Source organism: Carlito syrichta, unplaced genomic scaffold (assembly GCF_000164805.1).
Source record: "Carlito syrichta isolate Samal-C Ts95f unplaced genomic scaffold, Tarsius_syrichta-2.0.1 Scaffold303218, whole genome shotgun sequence".
Taxonomy (NCBI): domain Eukaryota; kingdom Metazoa; phylum Chordata; class Mammalia; order Primates; family Tarsiidae; genus Carlito; species Carlito syrichta.
Window position 1 is genome coordinate 60299 of NW_007247314.1, and position 19481 is coordinate 79779.

Genomic DNA, 19481 nt, shown 5'->3' on the forward strand with positions numbered 1-19481 from the left:
CTGTGGCAGTGTTTTATATGAACCCCAATTGGGCCTTATCTTTTTTTCCCAACTCTTATCTTTCCTTCACCCAGACTGTTTCTAAAGCCTTGGTATCCTGTGTTTCCTTTGCAAATCATCCCATATCGGGTTCGGGCAGGGCTGGATAGAAAACAAAAAAGGAAGGAAGGAAAAGAAGAGGAACAGAGGGAAAGAAAGGGAGAAAACAACTTCATGAACTCTTTGATGGGCCTGGGGATCCCAGGGCACACACCCTCTTCGTTCACGGTTCAACGGGGTAACCATGGAAACCAAGCAATGGGCACGCCGGGGTGGGCGTGGCTCCCGCCCAGCGTGCATTCTTGACACTTGGCTGAGCTTGGAAGAGCAAACCTTTATATCCCAGCTTCTGCAAGCTTTTTGACAGAGCTGTGCACACGAGTCGACACTCCTGTCCCTTATCTTTTATGTGTTTCTTTAAAAAAAAGAAAAAGCTTTAAAAATATTTTGTTACTTTTTTAAGAGATGGCGTGGGGGGGGTCTCATTGTGTTGCCCATGCTGGTCTCGAACTCCTGGCCTCAAATGATCCTCCAGCTTAGGCCTCCCAGAGTACTAGAATTACTGGTGCTCCATCTCTTATCTTCCACGCACCCATGCTTGAGGACTTGCCAGGATAAACAACCTTGAAGAAAGCAAAGAGCCCAGAGGGGGCACCTCCCCCCCACCTACAGGATCCCATTCTATTCCCTGTTGCAGTTTGATTCTGGACGCGTGAGACTGTGGCAGAGAGGGGCTGAAAACAGTTAAAATCATTCCTTTTAAAAATCAACCGGCAGCCAGGCTCGGTGGCTCAGCCTGTAATCCCGTGCCTTGGGAGGCTGAGGTGAGTGGACTGCCTGAGCCCGCAGGTTCGAGTCCCAGATGGGCAACTTGGTGAGACCTCATCTCTGCAATAAATCATCTCTGCAATAAATCAAAAAATTAGCCGGGCGTGGTAGCGCGCACCTGTAGTTCCAGCTATTTGGAAGGCTGAGGCGGGAGGATCGCCGGAGCCCAGCAAGTCAAGGCTGCGGTGGCCGGGAGCACTCCAGTCTGGGCGGCAGACTGAGACTCCAACTCAACAACAAAAAAAAATCAACCGGCAAGCCCCAGACCCTAGACCCGCTAAACATGGGGCTTGAGAAAGCCAAACAGCCAAAGGTTGCTTTCCTGAAAATGCAGGATAGTGATCCATTCACAACCTCACCCCCACATCCTCTCTCTGTGGTTATCAGTTTATAACCCTTGCTTGTCATGTATACCCTGGAGATAATCTTATTCCTTGAAAATCTGGTTTTGGCCGGGCTCGGTGGCTCAGCCTGTAATCCCGTGCTTTTGGGAGGCTGAGGTGAGTGGATTGCCTGAGCCCACGGGTTCGAGACCCGCCTGGGCAGCAAGACCTCATCTCTACAATAAATCAAAAAATCAGCCGGGTGTGGTAGCACATGCCTGTAATTCCAGCTACTTGGAAGGCTGAGGCGGAAGGATCACCGGAGCCCAGCAGGTCGAGGCTGCGGTGGCCGGGAGCAGCCGCTGTACTCCAGTCTGGGTGACAGAGTGAAACTCAAACTCAAAAAAAAAAAAAAAGAAAGAAAATCTGGTTTTGCTAAGTACCACCTTGCAAACTCCAAAGAAAAATGTGTAGCCTACAACCCGACCCCCCCCCCCATACTTAAAAGAACAGATAAAACCCCTCTCCTCTTCCACCAGGTTGCTCAGCCTTGGAGTACGAGCCCGCTGAGCCGAAGATGGCCTCAGTGTCACAGTCTCTCTTGTTTTCCCGCAACAAGACCTCCCTAAGACCGAGTCTGAGGATTTCTGACACTCAGCTTCCCATGAGCCCAGAGGCTATGGCTTTGCTTGGAAATGACACCCCATCCTGTGCCTTGACATAGCAACTTGTGACATGCAGTCAAAACGCTTGGATTGTACCGTCACCCAACCGAAGCCGAGGGCCCCTGGAATGCCTGTGGAGGGACGCTGGGTTGGAGGCCCGGGACAAGTAGCCGCCTCGTGAATATCTCAACACAGACACACCCTGAAACAACCACATTTTGCTTTATTAGGCGTTCCATGGTAATATAACACAGAGTTCTTAAGGAATAATAAACACGAGACCTGTTTTTTACCATAATTATTTTGCCATTAAGACAGTGGTTACAAAAAAAAAAAGTACTCTTCTGGCTACACACTTGATCAGCTTTAGAACTGAAAGTTCCTCCACTCATGGGTCACAATCACAATTTCAAGGATTAGAAACCATCTATTCTTAAATCCTACACTGTTTTAGAGCATCAAGTCACTGCAGTTATTCAGTTCTGAGACACTGTCGATTTATTTTAGCATTTACATATGACATTCATTTAACAGACACACAAAGCAAGCCAACGGGTAAACATGCTTACACAGCCTGCAGGAATCTTCAGGTTTTCAATTGTTCTTTAAAGAAAATGATCTAAACAACCAAAATTACCATGGCCTGGTACAGGAAAAAACAGGAAGACTCAAGTGAATACAAAGGAGCTGCGAGTGTTTCTTAGAATTGAAACAAAAAAATTTCTTTTTCCAACTTGTTCAAATTTTCTCTAAGTGCAGGTGAGAAAAAAAAAAGCAAATATATTAAGTCAACCAATTATTTTTTAAAAGTGCAATTTACCTTTAAAATAACAAATAAACAACAACAACAAAAAACCCCAACCATAATCCCAAAGGCAAAAACGTGTGGAGAAACAAGGGAAGTGATGTCATGACCTACTTTTTTGATGGGACGCGTGACAAAAGCTGATTTGGTTTTTAAAAGCCTGCAGAGACGACACTGCTGAAGAGAACCTGTAAACGTCTGGAATGAAATGCCACTCAAGCCAACAAGGACACGAAGATGCCAGCTAGTGGGAAATGGTCACAGAGGTGAGGAGAGGGCGGTGGGACGGAGACCCGAGAACACCTGTGGTCTCTAAGGGGGCCGTGTGTTTCAGGTGGAAGGTTTTCTCCCCACAACAGCTGGGACGTGACATACCATTCATAACATAGATTTTTTTCTTTTTCCTCTTGAAAAGTAAAATGGACTTGAAGTCAAATTCCCCAAAGATTTTCTGCGTGTATAGGGTCACCCTGGATTGCACTGCGTCTTTTGAAAGAACTGGACAAGAGAAAAAAGAATTTTCCCCCCCAAAGTGAGACATCCCAGTGTGGTCTGGAATCCCTAAAGATACTGAAACCCAGGGTACAGCTGGGCCTTGGGCCAGACACCCACTAGCTTAGCACTTCTGAGCTAGTGGCTAGCGTGAGGCTGGTTGGCTCTCTTGGATTTTGGGGGCTCGGTTTATAGGTTTGACTGTGTCTTTGGCCAGACAGCATCACACGGAGGAAAATCTCTCCCGTTCTGCAACCTCAAATTTCACCATCTCGGCACTGTCTGCGGTCCCATGCCTGGGCACGTGTGACATGTGGGTGAGATAACTCAGCCCCACCCTGCACCTGGCCAGCGTATCGAGCATCACATCCTCGTGACAGCGGGTGGGTAGCACCAGTCTCACACGGACGAGCATTTTACGGCACTGTGATTCTACGGTTGCCACAGCAAAGCTCAGATCCTTCTGGGAGGGTTCTGGGACCACCGTGAAATGGGAGACCTGGCTCTATGAAGACACAACAGGAAAGCAGAGAAACGCGCCATCTCAGAGACAAGGACACACGAAGAAAGAGGCAGAGACACTTGGAAATATCCGTGAATGAAAAAGCAAGAGAGAAAGCAGAAAAACGGTGGAGAGACTCCTCAAAAGAATGAATCCGCGGCAAAATCTAGGCCAAAAAAGAAAGCCTGCCTCTTCTCAACAGCTGACCCAGAAGACTATGGAATGGCGATGTGGACACTTGGAGCCTCTCAGGACGGGCACGGTGAGTTTGCCAACCACCCTGAATCAGCTCGATGGTTACATAATTGCATCGTTAGGATGTCCAGTTCAAACCCCTTGTATGAATATTGAATTAGACTTTCCAATTTAGTATTAAAAAAAAAGACTCTCCCCTCAGCCCCGACCCCTCCCCAGCCCCACAAAGAAAAAAAAAATCTTTTTAAAAACAATTTCAGAAGAAAAGAAAAAGGCAGCTCTGGGCAATTCACTCTACCTTCCCCCATGAAAAGGAAGATGCTAGCAAGTGCTACGGAGTTTGTGATGAGGACACCCTCGCCGTGACCTGCTTTGTTTCGCATGTCTGAGTGTTGGGTGTGGTTCCGTGTACGAGCTCAGTGGACAGACCTGGGTGTGAGATTCGGAGATGTGTAGGGGAGTGGGTGGGTGAGATCAGTAACTCCCGGTGAGAAGCGGGGTGCGGGGCCCCCGCAGACCCCATGAACTGGCTGCCCCACAGTAACTATCACAGGCTCTTAAAAAAAAAAAAGGAAGGAAGGAAGTCTCAGAATGTCCTCAGGTGTCCCGTCCCCCGTCCCCAGTGGGCTGCGTGTGGTCGGGAGAGCTCTAGCCCAGGCTGGTGATGTTGGCACGGCCACCCGGGGGAGCCACGATGCGCTGGGTGGTGCGACGGGGAATGTTGTCATCGATCTGGGCACCTGGAGAGGGAGGAGAGGAGGGAGGGGTGAGAGGCCCGGGAGTCGCCCCAGCTCCTGCTGCAAACCCAAGTCACACGGCTTGGGAGAGAAATGTCAGCCACGTTCTCCAGGCTTCTCTAAAGCCTCGCTGAAAGTTCAGGGGACAAAAAGGAGACGGCCCCAAGGAGGCCAGGGCATCACAGACTGTATAAAGCAGTCCTTGCAGAAGCTAGTTGGACTTAGGACTGGAGAAAGAAAAACCAGCTGTTAAAAAGCACGCAGGGCCCAGTGGTGCATGCCTGTAACCCCAGCACTTTGGGAGGCCAAGGCAGGAGGATCGCTTGAGCCCGGGAGTTCAAGACCCGCCTGCGCGACATAGCGAGACCTCGTCTCGACAAAAAAGTTTAAAAATATAAAACAGGTGGCACACGCCTAACATCTCAGCCACTCTGGAGGCCGAGGCAGGAGGATCGCTTGAGCCCAGCAGTTTGAGGCCGCAGTGAGCTGACTGTGCCACTGCACTCCAGCCCGGGTGACAGAGCGAGACCCTGTCTCTAAAAAAAAAAAAAAAGTTAATAAATAAAGTAGCACTACATTTCAGATTCCATCCTACCCCTGTTCCCGTGAGTCAAGCTGGCTGGGGCTTTTCTGAAGATACAGCCCCGTCTCTGGCAGTCTCTCCCCTAGTCAAGGAGGCGTCCCATAAGTACCTTACGTGTGAATGGCCTGGTACAGATGTGCTTACAACGCTTTCACCTCTGACAAAACTAAAGTTCATCATTTTGAAAGCTCTGAGAATTGGTAATCCAAATATAACCCACGTGCTAACTACCTAAAAACCAGTGCATCTGAAAAGAAAAAAACTTCAGTTGGATTAACTATTTCTTGAACATGCCATAGGAATCTGGATACCTTCTGAGATTCAGGCAGCTGCAAGAGTGGAAGGTTCTGGTCATGGGCCAGACAAAAGATGGAAAGGAAGTTCCAAGACGGGAAACTCTAGAATGTGGACTTTTCCTCTCAGCAAGGGGACATCACACATTCCAGCCAAGGAAACAGCTAAAAGGTCTCAAATGGCTCTAAATACTGTGAATATTAACTCACTTAGTCTTTTCTTCCCTCCCTCCCTCTGTCTTTTCTTCCTTCCTTCTTTCTTTCTTTGTCAAAGTCTCACTCTGTCACCCAGGCTGTGGTACAGTGGCACAATCTTAGCTCACCACAGCTTCAACCTCCTGGGCTCAGGCGATCCTTCCACCTCAGTCTCTTGAACACCAAGTACCACCATGTCCAGCTAATGTTTTCAAATTTTTTGTAGAGATGGGGTCTCGCTATGTTGCCCAGGCTGGTCTCAAACAATCCTCCCGCCTTGGTCTCCCAAAGTGCTGGGATTACAGGTGTGAGCCTCTGCCCCTTTTTCAAATGCAAGTGCAGGCTCTCCAACTCAGAACTAGGCCCTCCCCAGGTCAAAACCCTACCAGACAAGCTGAATCCAGACTGGTGCAGGTTCCGGACCGGTGGGGCCTGCTGCTTGGCAGGAGACGTCTTGGCCGAGGAGGCTGGAGTGACTGTCTTGGGCGTCACAGACACCTCGCACACGGGTCCATCGTACAGGCCACGAGGAACCCCTCTCAGCTCCGCCAGCTGCAAAACACAAAAGCCCCTGACTCAGGCCACAGTCATGGAGGACCCCTTGCTAGCAACCTCCTGGTGAGGAAGGACCCGAGGCCAAGACGGGCCTGCGAGATCTGGGGACACAGGGTTCTTACAGACAGGTACAACAGGGACAGACGGCATGGTGCCAGCTCCCCACAGGGCAGGCCACTGGGAACCGGTTATTCTCCAAAAACTAACATTTCTTATCATTCCCCCCACAGGGCACTTCAACATTAAACCTTGTAAGAATCCTCCAAATATGCCATGAGGATCTGGTGTCACGTTCAAGATCTGGTCCCAAATTTTCCTTCCAATCTCACTCTCCCTTCAACTCCCTGACCTCTCCATCTCTTCCTGGCCTCATGTCCCCACACACTGGTGCTGTGGACTTTCCACTATGTCCTGAATACACTATATATCCATTCTCTATGCTCATGACATTCTCTCTACCAAGCTCCCTTATCTCCCAAATTGACTTGACAAACTCCTACTTAACCTTTAATACCCAACTCAAATGTCCTCTCCCCGACACTCTTTCCCGTGACTCTGCAGCAGTGCTCCCTTCCTCTGAGCCCTCATCCCACTCTGGGCCCTCAACCCACACTCTTCACCCTAGCACCTACGAGGGTCTCACTTTGCTCAGGCTGCTGCGGAGAAGGAGTCTCAGGAAGAAAAAGTTCAGGGTCCCCTTCTCCCTGGAATCCCCTGTCCTCACTCAAGGTTCTGACTCACGGAGCTTAGTGTTCGTGGCACTGAACTTAATCCATAACAATAAAAAAAAAAACAAGTCCTAAGAAGAGAACTACTCACCCGGCTCCTTGCCTTGATACGCTTGTAAACAAAATCCGGAAAGGGCTTCCGGGGGATGTAGCGCCCGGAGCCTTCGGTGACATGCAGGGTGCCGTCCTCCAGGACAATCTTCCCCTGGCTGATGACCACCAGCGGAGAGCCGCGGCACTCCATGCCCTCGAAGATGTTGTACTCGAGAGCCTGGCAGAAGACAGCACAGTGGAGTCTCTGTTAGGTCCACCTTGACTGGACCCAGTCAGTCCAGCAGCACCCATCCCCTTGACCCCACGTGGACAAAACTCCAGAGAAAGCCCAGAGATGGGGGTGCTGTCCCGACTGGCCACCTGGCAGGCACTTAATCTCTGTGTCTTCATTTCCTTCCCTAGAATGCAGGAGACCCTTTCCCACCTCTCTGATAGGCTCACGCCTGTAAATCCAACACTTTGGGAGGCTGAGGCGGGAGGATGGCTTGAGCCCAGGAGCACAAATTAGCCTGGGTTATGCAGCGAGACCTCCTCTCTACAAAAATAAACTAGCCAGGTGCAGTAGCATGTGCCTGTGGTCCCAGCTACTCGGGAGGCTGAGGCGGAATGACTGCCTGAGCCCAGGAGGTTGAGGCTGCAGTGTGCCGTGATTATGCCACTGCCCTCCAGCCTGGGTGACAGAGTGAGACCCTGACACACACACACACAACAAAATACTTGTGTAGGAAGTATGTGTGCATTTCCTAGGAGACTCCTCATCTTGGGTCTGTCTTCTTTCATTGGGGTACGCAACCTAATGGAATGTCTTTTAAAAATTGATGGCATCGGCCAGGCGCAGTGGCTCATGTCTCTAATCACAGCACTTTGGAAGGCCAAAGTAGTCCCAACTATTTGAGAGGCTGAGGTGGGAGGACCACTTGATCCCAGGAGGTTGAGGCTGCAGAGAGCTATGATTATACCAGTGTACTCCAGCCTGGGTGACAGAGCAAGACCCTGTCTCTTAAAAAAAATCGAGGCCATCTCAGATATGATAAAACCCAGAAGTTGTGTGACTCTGGGCAGATCACTTTAATCTTGTCTTAGAGCTTTGGTTTTACATCCGCCACCCTCCCGAGGCTTATGTGAGATGACAATACATCCCCAGTCCTCTCAGAAATACACTTTGAAAGGGCGTGAGTCATCCTTCAAGGCCTGGATGATGCATCTCTTCCACATCACTCCACAGCTGACTGCCTAGGCCCTGACAGCCTGATCCTACCAGAGAGAATAAAGGGCACAGCCTTGGCCCTGGAGCCATCTGCCCTGGGCTCACACTCCAGGCCTGCTGTCCACCAGCTGTGTGATCTTGGGCACATCCCTTCCACGCCTCTGGGTCTTAGTGTCTCATCTATAAGAAGACAAATAGAGCCCACTTTGCAGGACTGATGCTAACACCAAAAGAAATCAACAACAGTATCTAACACACTGCTTGGCACACAGTGGCCACTTAGAACACGTTCGCTCATTCACTGCCGGATTTTTTTTTAGAGACAGGGTCTCTCTGTTGCCCAGGCTGGCGGGCAGTGGTACAATCATAATTCTCTATAACCTTGAACTCCTGGGCTCAAGCAATCCTCCCACCTCAGCCTCCCAAGTTAACTGGGACTACACAAGCACGTGCCACCAGGCCCAGCTAATTTTTTTTTTTTTTGAGTTGGAGTCTCACTCTGTTGCCCAGACTGGAGTGCAGTAGCCGTTCCCGGCCACTGCAGCCTCAACCTGCTGGGCTCTGGCGATCCTTCCGCCTCAGCCTTCCGAGTAGCTGAATTACAGGCACGTGCTACCACGCCCGACTGATTTTTTTTTTTTGATTTATTGTAGAGATGAGGTCTCGCTGCCCAGGCGGGTCTCGAACCCGCGGGCTCAGGCAATCCACTCACCTCAGCCTCCCAAAGGTGCAGGATTACAGGCTGAGCCACCGAGCCCAGCTAATTTTAAAATTTTTTTGTAGAGGTGAGGTCTGGCTATGCTGCCCAGGCTGGTCTTGAACACCTGACCCCAAGTGACCCTCCTGCCTCAGCCTTCCAAAGTGCTGAGGTTACAAGTGTGAGCCATCATGCCCAGCCAGTCAGGCCTTTTATCGCACTTTGCCAGCAAGCTTGCCAGCCCTGCAGTACCCGAGACATCGTACAATGTATACATACCTATGTGCTCATTTATGTGGGGCCATCTCCCATTCTTAAAAGACGGAGGCACCAGCCCCATACCTCTGAGTGGCTCCACACTGACAAGTCCAAGGGTCAGGTCACAGCTCAAGGCACCCAGAGCCTCCCTTCCACCATCAGACCGTGAGGCAGCAAGGCTGCATCGTGCACCAAGCTCAGACATTGTCAGCCCACATCCACACGGCCTTTCTAAAACTCCTCATCTGGCGGATGCCTGGAAAAACCCAGGCCAAGGTTCAGCAACAGGGCTGTCAATAACAGCTGGCGAGATGCTCCAAATCAAAGCTGATGAGTCCTGCGGTGGGAAGCCCGGCATTACATGGGAAAGGCTCCTATTTGCATTTTCCCAGATGACACACACACAGGCACACTGAGCCCTGGCTCTTGAGGACAGGTGGGGACGGAAGACAGGCACTCGGAAAGTCCACATCGCCACAAGGGTCACCAGGAGGCAGAAGCAGGGCGGGTGTGGGTGGAAGTGTCTGGAAGCCAGAACCTGTCTGCCCGAATCTTCACGCCTTCACACGCTCTCTGCTTCTAGGCCAAGAGCTCCAAGCGCGAGCCCCCAGCCTGGCCACCTGCATCCTAGGTAAGGAGCCCCATCTGCCCCTTCGAGTACCTAGTGAGGGAAGGGAAGGGGGAGCCTGCAAGGGAGGCAAGCATGCTCTCCGTCTAACCCTGACCAGGAGGCTGTAAGCGCAGCCTGGCAGGGAAGAGCCTTGGACAACTTGGGGTTCTGATTCTAGCTCGACCACAAAATCGCTGTGTGACATTAGATGGGTCCCTTAAGCTCTCTCAGCCTCCGTTTATTTATCTTCCCCACAGGGATGATAATTCCGGTCCCTGTACTGAGAAGGCCAAATGAGAGAGTGAATGGGAATGGAAAGTTAGTGCCTATGAGCAAAAAGGTTCGCTGGGCGGGGTTCCAGAAAACCCTTGCCCAGAAAGGTGCCCGCCAGGACCCCCAAGAGGCTGTGTGTGAAGCCACAGGTGGGCTGTGCTGCCATAAGTGGGCTCCAAGCCAGCCAGTGGGTAAGGAGGGAAATGTGGAGTTGAGTAGCTTTCTGAGAGGCACCCACCATGCTGGGACCCATGGGTGCAAGCAGAAGCCAGAGCTGAGCCCAGGTTCGCCACAGCCAAAACAGAGGCCTGGAAAGTGGCAAAGACCCAGGGTAGTCCCGGAGAAATTTGGCATGTGGGGAAGGTGTGGGGTTGGTGGCCCAGGCTGTCTGGGGTGGGCCCTGGAATCTCATTCCCTGTCTGGCTGGCTTGCCTCTTAGAGTTTTATCGAGAATAATCTCTCCAGTCATTAAGAACTCACTTCAGGCCAGGAACAGTGGCTCATGCCTGCAATCCCAGCACTTTGGGAGGCCAAGGTGGGAGGACTGTTTGAGCCTGCGAGTTTGAAACCAGCCTGGACAACATAGTGAGACCTCATCTCTACAAAAAATGTAAAAAATAAGCTGGGTGTGATGGTGCTTATCCATAGTCCCAGCTATCTGGGAGGCTGAGGCAGGAGGATGGCTTGAGCCCCAGAGGTTGAGGCTGTGGTGAGCTGTGATTGTGCCACCACACTCCAGCCTGGGCAACAGAGTGAGACTCTGACTCAAAAAAAAAAAAAGAGAGAATTCACTTTAAAATTCACACGAGCTCCTCACATGATACACTTCTGCCTGAGGCCCATTCCTTTTCCAAAGCTCTCCCCTGTCCATGTTTTTTTTTTTTTGATTTCGAGTCTCACTCTGTCACCCAGACTGGAGTGCAGTGGCACGCTCCCGGCCACTGCAGCCTCGACCTGCTGGGCTCCGGCGATCCTTCCACCTCAGCCTTCCAAGTAGCCAGAACTACGGGTGCACGCTACCATGCCTGGCTGATTTTTGATTTATTGTAGAGACGAGGTCTCGCCAAGTTGCCTGGGCAGGTCTCAGACCTGCAGGCTCAGGCAATCCACTCGCCTCGGTCTCCCAAAGTGCTGGAATGACAGGCTGAGCCACTGAGCCCGGCCTGTGTTCTTTCCATTTTGTACCTGTACCATTCCGTCTGAGGAACCGGGGTGTCCAACACCTCTGCGTAACGCTCGCTGGCCTCAAAGACTCACAGGACAATCAAAGACCGCGACTGAACCCTTTATCTCAGCTTAAGGTGCCAAAGACTTCAAGTCACTTGCCTGGCATCGCATGAGCAAGAGAGTAAGTTAAGCAGCCCTAGTTTGGTAAACACGGATCTAAGTAAGTGTGACAGCAGAGTTGGCTGACTACAGTTAACAATGTGTTGTGTTTTTCAAAACAGCTAGCAGAGAGGACTACTTCTATGGAGTCCTACAGATAGGAATTCAAGACCAGCCTGAGCCACAGAGCAAGATATGTCCTACTATCGGATAGGACTCCACAGAAATGCTCAATACTTGGGTGACAGATACCCCAAATACCCTGACTTCACCATCAAGCAGTCTACGCATGTAATAAAATTTCACATGCACACATATAATGTATCAATCAATAAAGAAAAAGCAAGAAAGGGTAGCTCTCAGCCCTACAGCCCAGATCCAGAAGCGAGAGAATGAGCCTAACATCCCGAGCGAATGGCTTGCAGCTATGTCTTGTACTAGGGAGAAGTCAAAGTCAATCAATTCTTTTAAGACAATGAGAGTGACTGTCAGTCAGGCACGGTGGCTCACACACTTACAGAGGCTGAAGCGGGAGGACCGCTTGAGACCAGGAGATAGAGACCAGCCTGGGCTACATAGCAGGAGTCTGTCTCTACTATTTAAAAAAAAAAATCTCTCTCTCTCTCTCATGTGTATGTGTATATATAAAAGAGGGACTGTCATTCAGGTTTCTGAATGGCAACACTGACAAGAGAAAACAAGGGCCGCTTTGAGAGGCAGAGGCAAAGATTGCCTGAGCCCGCAGGTTTGAGACCAGCCCGGGCACCTTGGTGAGACTTTGTCTCTACAATAAATAAAAAATTAGCCGGATGTGGTAGCGCATGCCTATAGTTCTGGTTACTTAGAAGGCTGAGGCAGAAAGATCGCTGGAGCCTAGCAAGTCGACACTGGGGTGGCCATGAGTGTGCCACTGCGCTCCAGCCTGGGTGGCAGAGTAAGACTCCAACTCAAAGAAAAAGAAAAGAAAACAGGGGCTTAAGAGAATCAAAGTGCCCAATGGGCATCTCAGGAGAGGCCATGTGACCAACCGATTTGGGTCCCTTTCTTGCAAAAAGCACTACCTAGGAAGTGCTGTACTGAACTGTGAAAATGGGATGGTGCCTGACTTCTAGAAGGTTCTCGTGTAATGTTTTGAGTCTGGAGGCTCTGAAGGTCTACAGAGAGGCTGGGATCCTCCAAAATGATGAGGTGAGTAACAGTTTCATTGGCCTCACTAAAGAACACAAAACGGCTACTTTTTTTTCCTCAGTCAATTGCAAGTTAGTACAGATCCTGGAGAGAAGTTCACTCCTGTCACAGCGAGTAGGTTTGGAAATCCTGGTACTTTCCCTTCCTCTGCCTCTTTCTGTGACTATAACTTGTCTGGATCGGGTCTTACGCTGTTGTGTGTCTTGGCGGAGATGGTTTTAACGCTGTCAGGGTCCCAGATGACTAGGTCGGCGTCGGATCCCACAGCAATGCGGCCTTTCCGGGGGTAAAGGTTGAAGACTTTGGCTGCGTTGGTGCTGGTCACAGCCACAAACTGGTTCTCATCCATCTTCCCGGTGACCTGGGGAGGGGAGGACAGCACACACACATGTACACATGTGCACAAAAGCAAGTTAAAGAGATAAAGGGTGGAACGTTATTTTGCAATAAAAAGGAACAAACTCTTGATGGACCCAATAATGCCGATGGATATCAAGGGCATTATGATAATTGGAAAAAAAGAAAAAAACCTCAAAGGTCACATACTGTAGGATTCCATTTCCACAGCATTCTCCACATAACAAAATTGCAGAGATGGAGAACCGAGGAGCGGCTCGAAGGATTCCTCCAGGGGACAGGGAGGGTGGAGGGAAGGGGCTGGGAGTGTCACCAGAGGGACAGTAGGAGAGAGGTCTTCAAGGTGATGGGCTGGACCTGTGTCCTGATTGCAGTGGTGCTTACACAAATCTACGTGACAAAATGACATAGAGCTATACACGCACATTGTGACACTGTTGATGCTGTGTTGTTTTTTTTAAAATTTGTTTTATTTTTGTTTGTTTTTTGGGGATTTTTTTTTTTTAGTTGGAATCTCACTCCATCACCCAGGCTGGAGTGCAGTGGCACGCTCACGGCCACCCCAGCATCGACTTGCTGGGCTCAGGCAATCCTCCTTCTGCCTCAGCCTTCCAAGTAGCCAGAACTACAGACGCACACTACCACGCCCGGCTAATTTTTGATTTATTGTAGAAACGAGGTCTTGCCAAGTTGCCCAGGCTGGTCTCAAACCCATGGGGTCAGGCAATCCACCCGCCTCGGCCTCCCAAAGTGCTGGGATGACAGGCTGAGCCACCAAGCCCAGCCAATGTTATGGTTTTGATGTCTCACACACACAATTACGTGAGATGTAACCGCAGGGGAAACTGAGGAAAGGGTATCCAGGACCTATCATGGTATCTTTACAACTTCCTCTGAATCTACAATTAGTTCAAAAACAAAAGAAATTTTTTGAAGTTGCAGGGGCAGCCATGCGGCCTCAGGAAACAGCATTTTTGGCCGGACTGGCTGTAGTCCTTTTCAACAAAATACAGGCGCGGATCTGGGCTTCTAGTGCAGCCAACCTAGAAAGCTTGGCCCCATATCTGGCTTTCTGTGGTGTGGTGGGGGTACCAGTCACATGTTCTCAAGTCCTTCCCTTCCCAAACCCACTCTCAATCCAGTAAAAAGCTGGACAAAGGAAATGAGCTGGCGTAAGAGGGAGGAAAGACACAAATGGCCCAAAGGCATATGAAAATTATTCACTCTAATCAGTAACTGAAGAAATTAAATATGAGACAATCAGACAACATTCCTCCAATAAAACAGTAATAGGCCAAGCACAGTGGCTCACGCCTGTCATCTCAGTCCTTTGGGAAGCTGAGGTAAGCGGACTGCTTGAGCCCAGGAGCTCGAGACCAGCCTAGGCAACATGGCGAGACCTCATCTCTGTAAAAATAAAATAAAATAAAATATAAAATAAAATAAATTAGCTGGGTGTTGTGGTGCACACCTGTAGTCCCAGCTACTCGGGAGGCTGCGGTGAAAGGACCACCCGAGCCCAGGAAGTCAAGGCTGAGGTGAGCTGTGATCGTGCCACTGCACTCCAGCCTGGGTGACAGAGTGAGACTCCAAGTCAAAAACAAACATTTGAAGCAGGACTACCAGAAGCCAGGAGCGTGTAGAAATTCTAAATCCAGAGAGCTCCAAAAGATACTTTTAAGGAAATGGATTCACCAGGCTGCCAGGAAAAACCTGACTGATCCACAGAGTCATATTTAAAGCCTATCTAGACAGTTTTAGTCTCTACTGTTCCACAGATGCTAATGGGAAGAATATGTAATATTTAGGAGAGAATGACCTAGAGGGAGTCATCTTAGATTTCCAGGCCTAAAACATATTGTCTTACAAACACCAGCTTCTAGAATGTTTGACTGTGACTTCAAGGCCTCCATGAGCCCATGGCCATCAGATGAGGAGGCAGGGAAAAGCAGAGACTCAGCCCAAGGGAGGCATCACTCCTTACCACAGCTTTGTCCCAAATGACAGACATTCGCTCCTCGGTGCCATTGGTGCCCTCAGGGATCAAGGTGAAGTTGTCCTTTCCTACTGCCTTCTGGGCGGTATTGAAGGTACAGTGGGCACTGCCAGTGACCTGGAGGTCTCCGCTGGAAGAAGAACACACGACGTGATGCTGAGGCTCCGTGAGAACACCGTGAACACAGCTAAATCTACTTGGTGAGATTATTTCACGGGAGGGACTGTGACCACCATCGAGGAGTCCTCCTGATGCCTCATTCATCCCCAGGGGTGAGCTTTCAAGATGGCGCAGGTTTTTAATCCCAGAATGGTTACAGAGTGGTAATTCCCTGATCTCGTCTAGCAGCCCTAGTTTGGTAAATAAGGATCTACCTGTGTGCAAGCCTGCTCTCGGCTACCAGGTGGTCACCTTCCGGGTCAGTCTGGTCTGAGGAAAGACTGAAAATGCAAAGTGTGAACACGTCGCCAGGACTCACCAGGACAGCAAGGAGTTGAGAAAGTCTGGAGTAGTTGGATCGGGGCTCAGGGGCGGGGAGGTGACAAAGGCAGCAGCCTTGGCCCAGTTCTTGCTCCAGTAGTGGGAGCCATCTGTTCCCAAGCTGGCAGTGATGGGCTCGCCATACACCACAGTTCCTGGCAAACAGAACACACAAGGCTCAGTCTCAAACAGCAAGGAAGGGCACACCCTTACCAGGAGACACTGCCTGTTCAGCAGCACGCCGATGCTCTCACCATCCCTTTAAAGAAGACGTCAGCCTCATCCCAGGGAAACCCAGTGCCTTACCAGTCATTCACCCATGAAAGTAAGCACCCTACGGTTTCACCCTTGGTCCCTGTGCTTTGAACCCAACACACTTTCTCCCTAGGGGAACCCAGACATCCGGAAGGATTCCACCTCCTACACTGTTGATTCCCAAGTCTATGAACAATCTTCTGCCCGGAGGGCGTCTAAGCACCCAGTCCTCAGTACTGTCTAGACCTTTGCTGGATTACCCGTGACACCTCAGACTTAACCTTGATGTTCCACAAACTCTCTGTACACAGTTCCCAGCCCTCTTCGCAGTGTCTAGTTCTGACTAAAAGGCCTCTGAGAGGAAATCTCACGTGGTATCTCCAGACTAAAGTACATGAAAGCAAACACAGTCCTCCAGATCGGCCCAAGAGACACAGCCTGGATCCCTGAGTCACTGCTTGGAGCTAGCTGACCTTGACAGCCACCAGATTCACAGCTGACTTTGTAAGAGTGAGAAACAAATTTTGCACAATCATTTCAGAGTTTCCTATTCAAGAAAGAATGTCAACTCCCTGATTCCCAATTATGTCCTCTTCTTTACCCACTCAAGAATAAGCCAGAAAGTTGGGAACATTTTTTTCTTCTTTGAGTCAGGGTCTCACTCTTTTACCCAGGTTGGAATGCAGTGGCATGATCGTGGCTTACCATAGCCTCGACCTCCTGGGCTCAGGCGTCCTTCCACCTCAGCTTCTCAAGTAGCTGGGACCACAGGCATGCGCCACCATGCCCGGCCAATTTTTTAATTTTTTGCAGAGATGATGAGGTCTTGCTATATTGCTCAGGCTGGTCTCAAACTCCTGGATTCAAGCAATCCTCTCCCTTTGGCCTCCCAAAGTGCTGGATTCACAGGTGTGAGCCACAGTGCATGGCCCAGGAATCATTTATAATCCATCGAATGCCAGCGCTTTGGTGCCTTGCATGCAATCTTCCTTTAAATCAGACCTCATCATTTCTCTCCAGCTCCTTCCAACAGAGCCTCCCAAATGGACTGGAGAGTTACGTTTGTTTTTTCACTGCCCCTCCACCTCTCCATTCCTTCCCCATGACATGACATTCCCAGAGTGATCCTCCCAAAACACAGTCTCGCCATACCAGTCTCCTGCGTGGGATCCCCCAAAGGAGCTCTTCCACCTTCAAGGATAAAAAATAACACCCTCCACGCTGAAGCATCCGATGCCCTTCCTTATCTGAAGCTGATTGCATCCAAAACTCAACTCAGGTCTCACGCCATCCATCTGAGCAGCCCATCCTCCACTGCCAAGTCTTGAATGTTTTGACTCTCCACTTGATGGAGACCCCCTGAATAGTGTATCTGCCCACACATCGTCGGCACTCCACAGATGTGAGTTCACTTGGTTAAATGAGCTCATGTTTCGTTAATTAAAGACGTCCATTAAAAAAAAAAAATCAACAAAATCACGTAGTTTGCAGCAACATAGATGCAGCTGGAGTCCATCATTCTGAGCAAATTAACACAGAAACAGAAAACCGAACGCTGTGTGTTTTCACTTACAAGTAGGAGCTAAACACTGGGTACACGTGGGCATAAGGCTGGGAATGACAGGCACCAGGGACTCCTAAGAAGGGGGAGGGGAGGACAGGAGGGGGTCAGGGCTGAAAAACCACCCATTGGGTACCACGTTCACCACCTGAGTGATGAGCTCCACAGGAAACCCAAACCTCACCATCACACCCATGTAGCAAACTTGCTCTAGCACCCCTTGGATCCAAAAACATTAAAAAATAAGTAATTAAAGGCATCCAAGCTAGAATTTGCTCCCACGTCCGCTGAGTTCACTTCCCCTCGCCTCCCCCGCCACAGGGATCCAGCCAGGCTTCCTGTTCTCCAAACACCAGGCTCTCAAGGCCAGGCACTCTGCAGTCAGGAATGCATGTCCCTTCTTCTCCATGGCCTTTTCAGAGGCCTTATCACTTGATAATACACCACAACACTCTCTCTGCCGGCCATGCCACGAGAGCTGGCTCCACACCGCTGCCCCCTCCTGCCTCAGGAATTTCACAAAGGACTCGCTGTACAGCCAGGGAGTGTCAGAGGCCACCGCAGGCAGCTCACCCAGGCCACCAGTCGCAAGCTCCCCACCCCCAGCAAAAGGGAGGGCTTGCTCCAGGCCCAACCCAAAAGGAAGCCCCCAGGAAGAAAAGGACCAGTGCCCAGAAGGGTCCTCTGGTTCCCGACCTCCTCAAGGCTCCCAGGCAGAAGCCCAGTGCAAGGAGCCAGCAGGGTGGTCGCACAAACTATCCCAGCTCAGTTCAAAGTGGAAAAACACAGCATCATAATGAGAAACCCTCAGCATCGGGCAAGGGTGTTTGTGAAATGCAAATAGCTGTGAGGGACCCAGTAGTGGCCCACTGTTCCTACAGAGTCTCCAGCTTCTTGCATTTGGTTCAGGCATCAGACAGATCGGCTTAAGAGTAACCACTGAGCCAGCCAGGGCTGCAGGTCCTGCTGGCCACCGTCCACCTGAGCACCAAGGTGAGGACCTGCCATCCTGAAGGTTTCCTGGTCCTGTCCACAGAAAAACCTCATGAGAGCAGAGGTGTTTGGAGAAAGAGTGGCTGGATGGTCCCTGAAAACCCTTGCATGGCATGAGGATCAACATTTTCCCGGGTTTCCTGGAATTTGCTATCACCCATCCTCTTGCTGATTGTCTCCTCTGTAAGTTTCCAAGGAAGGGCTGGTTCTTGGAAAGCGGCCTGAAAACCACTGCGTGAGTCCTACTGCTGTGGGCTCATGCCTCTCTGCGAAACACAACTCGGGGAGCTGCTCTAAAAGGCTGCATCCCTTCCCTCTGTGCCTCACCAAAAGAGACTGAACTTGGCCTTCAGCTTCTGGAAACCCCAGATCTGGGTCGGAGCTTCCAAGGCCTTTGCTGTCCAGAACCTTCCTCCTTAGACTAAGGCAGTCTGAGGACTCCTGGACCAGGGCCAGGTGAAGGGTGGACACAAGGAATGGGGCATCTCGAGGCTCATTTCTGCTTTGCTTTGCTCAAATTCCTTGAGGTCCTTGCTGTCTTTTGATTTTGTTTGTTTCTTTAGTCCCAGAAGGCAGGGCAGGAGACAGCCATCATCTGTGAGGCCTTCACCTCTAAGGAAATATGGATCTGTCTACACAGGGGGGCTCTGCCTCCCCTCACCAGTGGCCTGGAGTCCCCCACCCAGAGATCCTCTCCCCATTCTATCAACACTGTACGCGAGGGAGCCGTGGACAAGCTTCCAGGGCCCGGTCGGGCCTCAGACACCCTTGAACCGCATGCCAGAAATAATTACCACTAATAACAATAAACCACAGGATGGGCTTAATTGGCCTTTCTGCACCTCTGTAAATACACTGCTGACGCTTTCTTGGCGGCCGTGGGCCCTTCATGATTTTCTTCTCCAGGGAAAGTCTAAACTGAAGGAGGTGACTCCAAGCCAGCCTTTGGCAGGCTCGCTTGTAAGGCCGAGAGCTGCAGAAGATGGGGGTGGTATTTATTCACAACCAGCCTGGGGCCTGAGTGCATTCATGAAGACTAAATGGAAGGCTGGGGTTTAGAAATGTTTGACAGTTCCCGGCTCTGACAGTCATTTCCCATGAACAAGAAGCAGGAGGACAAATCCAATGGAGGAACCAATGGAAGCCCATGCATATGTAGTTCAAAACACAGCCACAAGAGCAGAGTGAAAACCCGGCCAGGACACACACACATACACACACACACACTCTCTCTCTCTCTCTCTCTCGCCAGGACACACACACACACACACACACACACACACACA

At 50.4% G+C, this 19481-nt stretch overlaps 1 protein-coding gene across 1 annotated transcript in view; it reads right to left on the minus strand.

Annotated features, from left to right (window-relative positions):
• Positions 1–2058: 2058 nt before the first annotated feature.
• The window catches only part of DPYSL2 (dihydropyrimidinase like 2), an 85588-nt gene continuing 68165 nt past the window's right edge, over positions 2059–19481 (minus strand). Inside the window, exons 9-14 of the mRNA XM_008058128.1 lie at positions 15385–15541; positions 14895–15036; positions 12744–12914; positions 7032–7211; positions 6044–6209; positions 2059–4589 (exon numbers count right to left, since the gene is read on the minus strand). Coding sequence (XP_008056319.1) covers positions 4498–4589; positions 6044–6209; positions 7032–7211; positions 12744–12914; positions 14895–15036; positions 15385–15541 — 908 coding nt within the window. The 3' untranslated portion in view covers positions 2059–4497. The remainder of the gene's footprint in view (positions 4590–6043; positions 6210–7031; positions 7212–12743; positions 12915–14894; positions 15037–15384; positions 15542–19481) is intronic.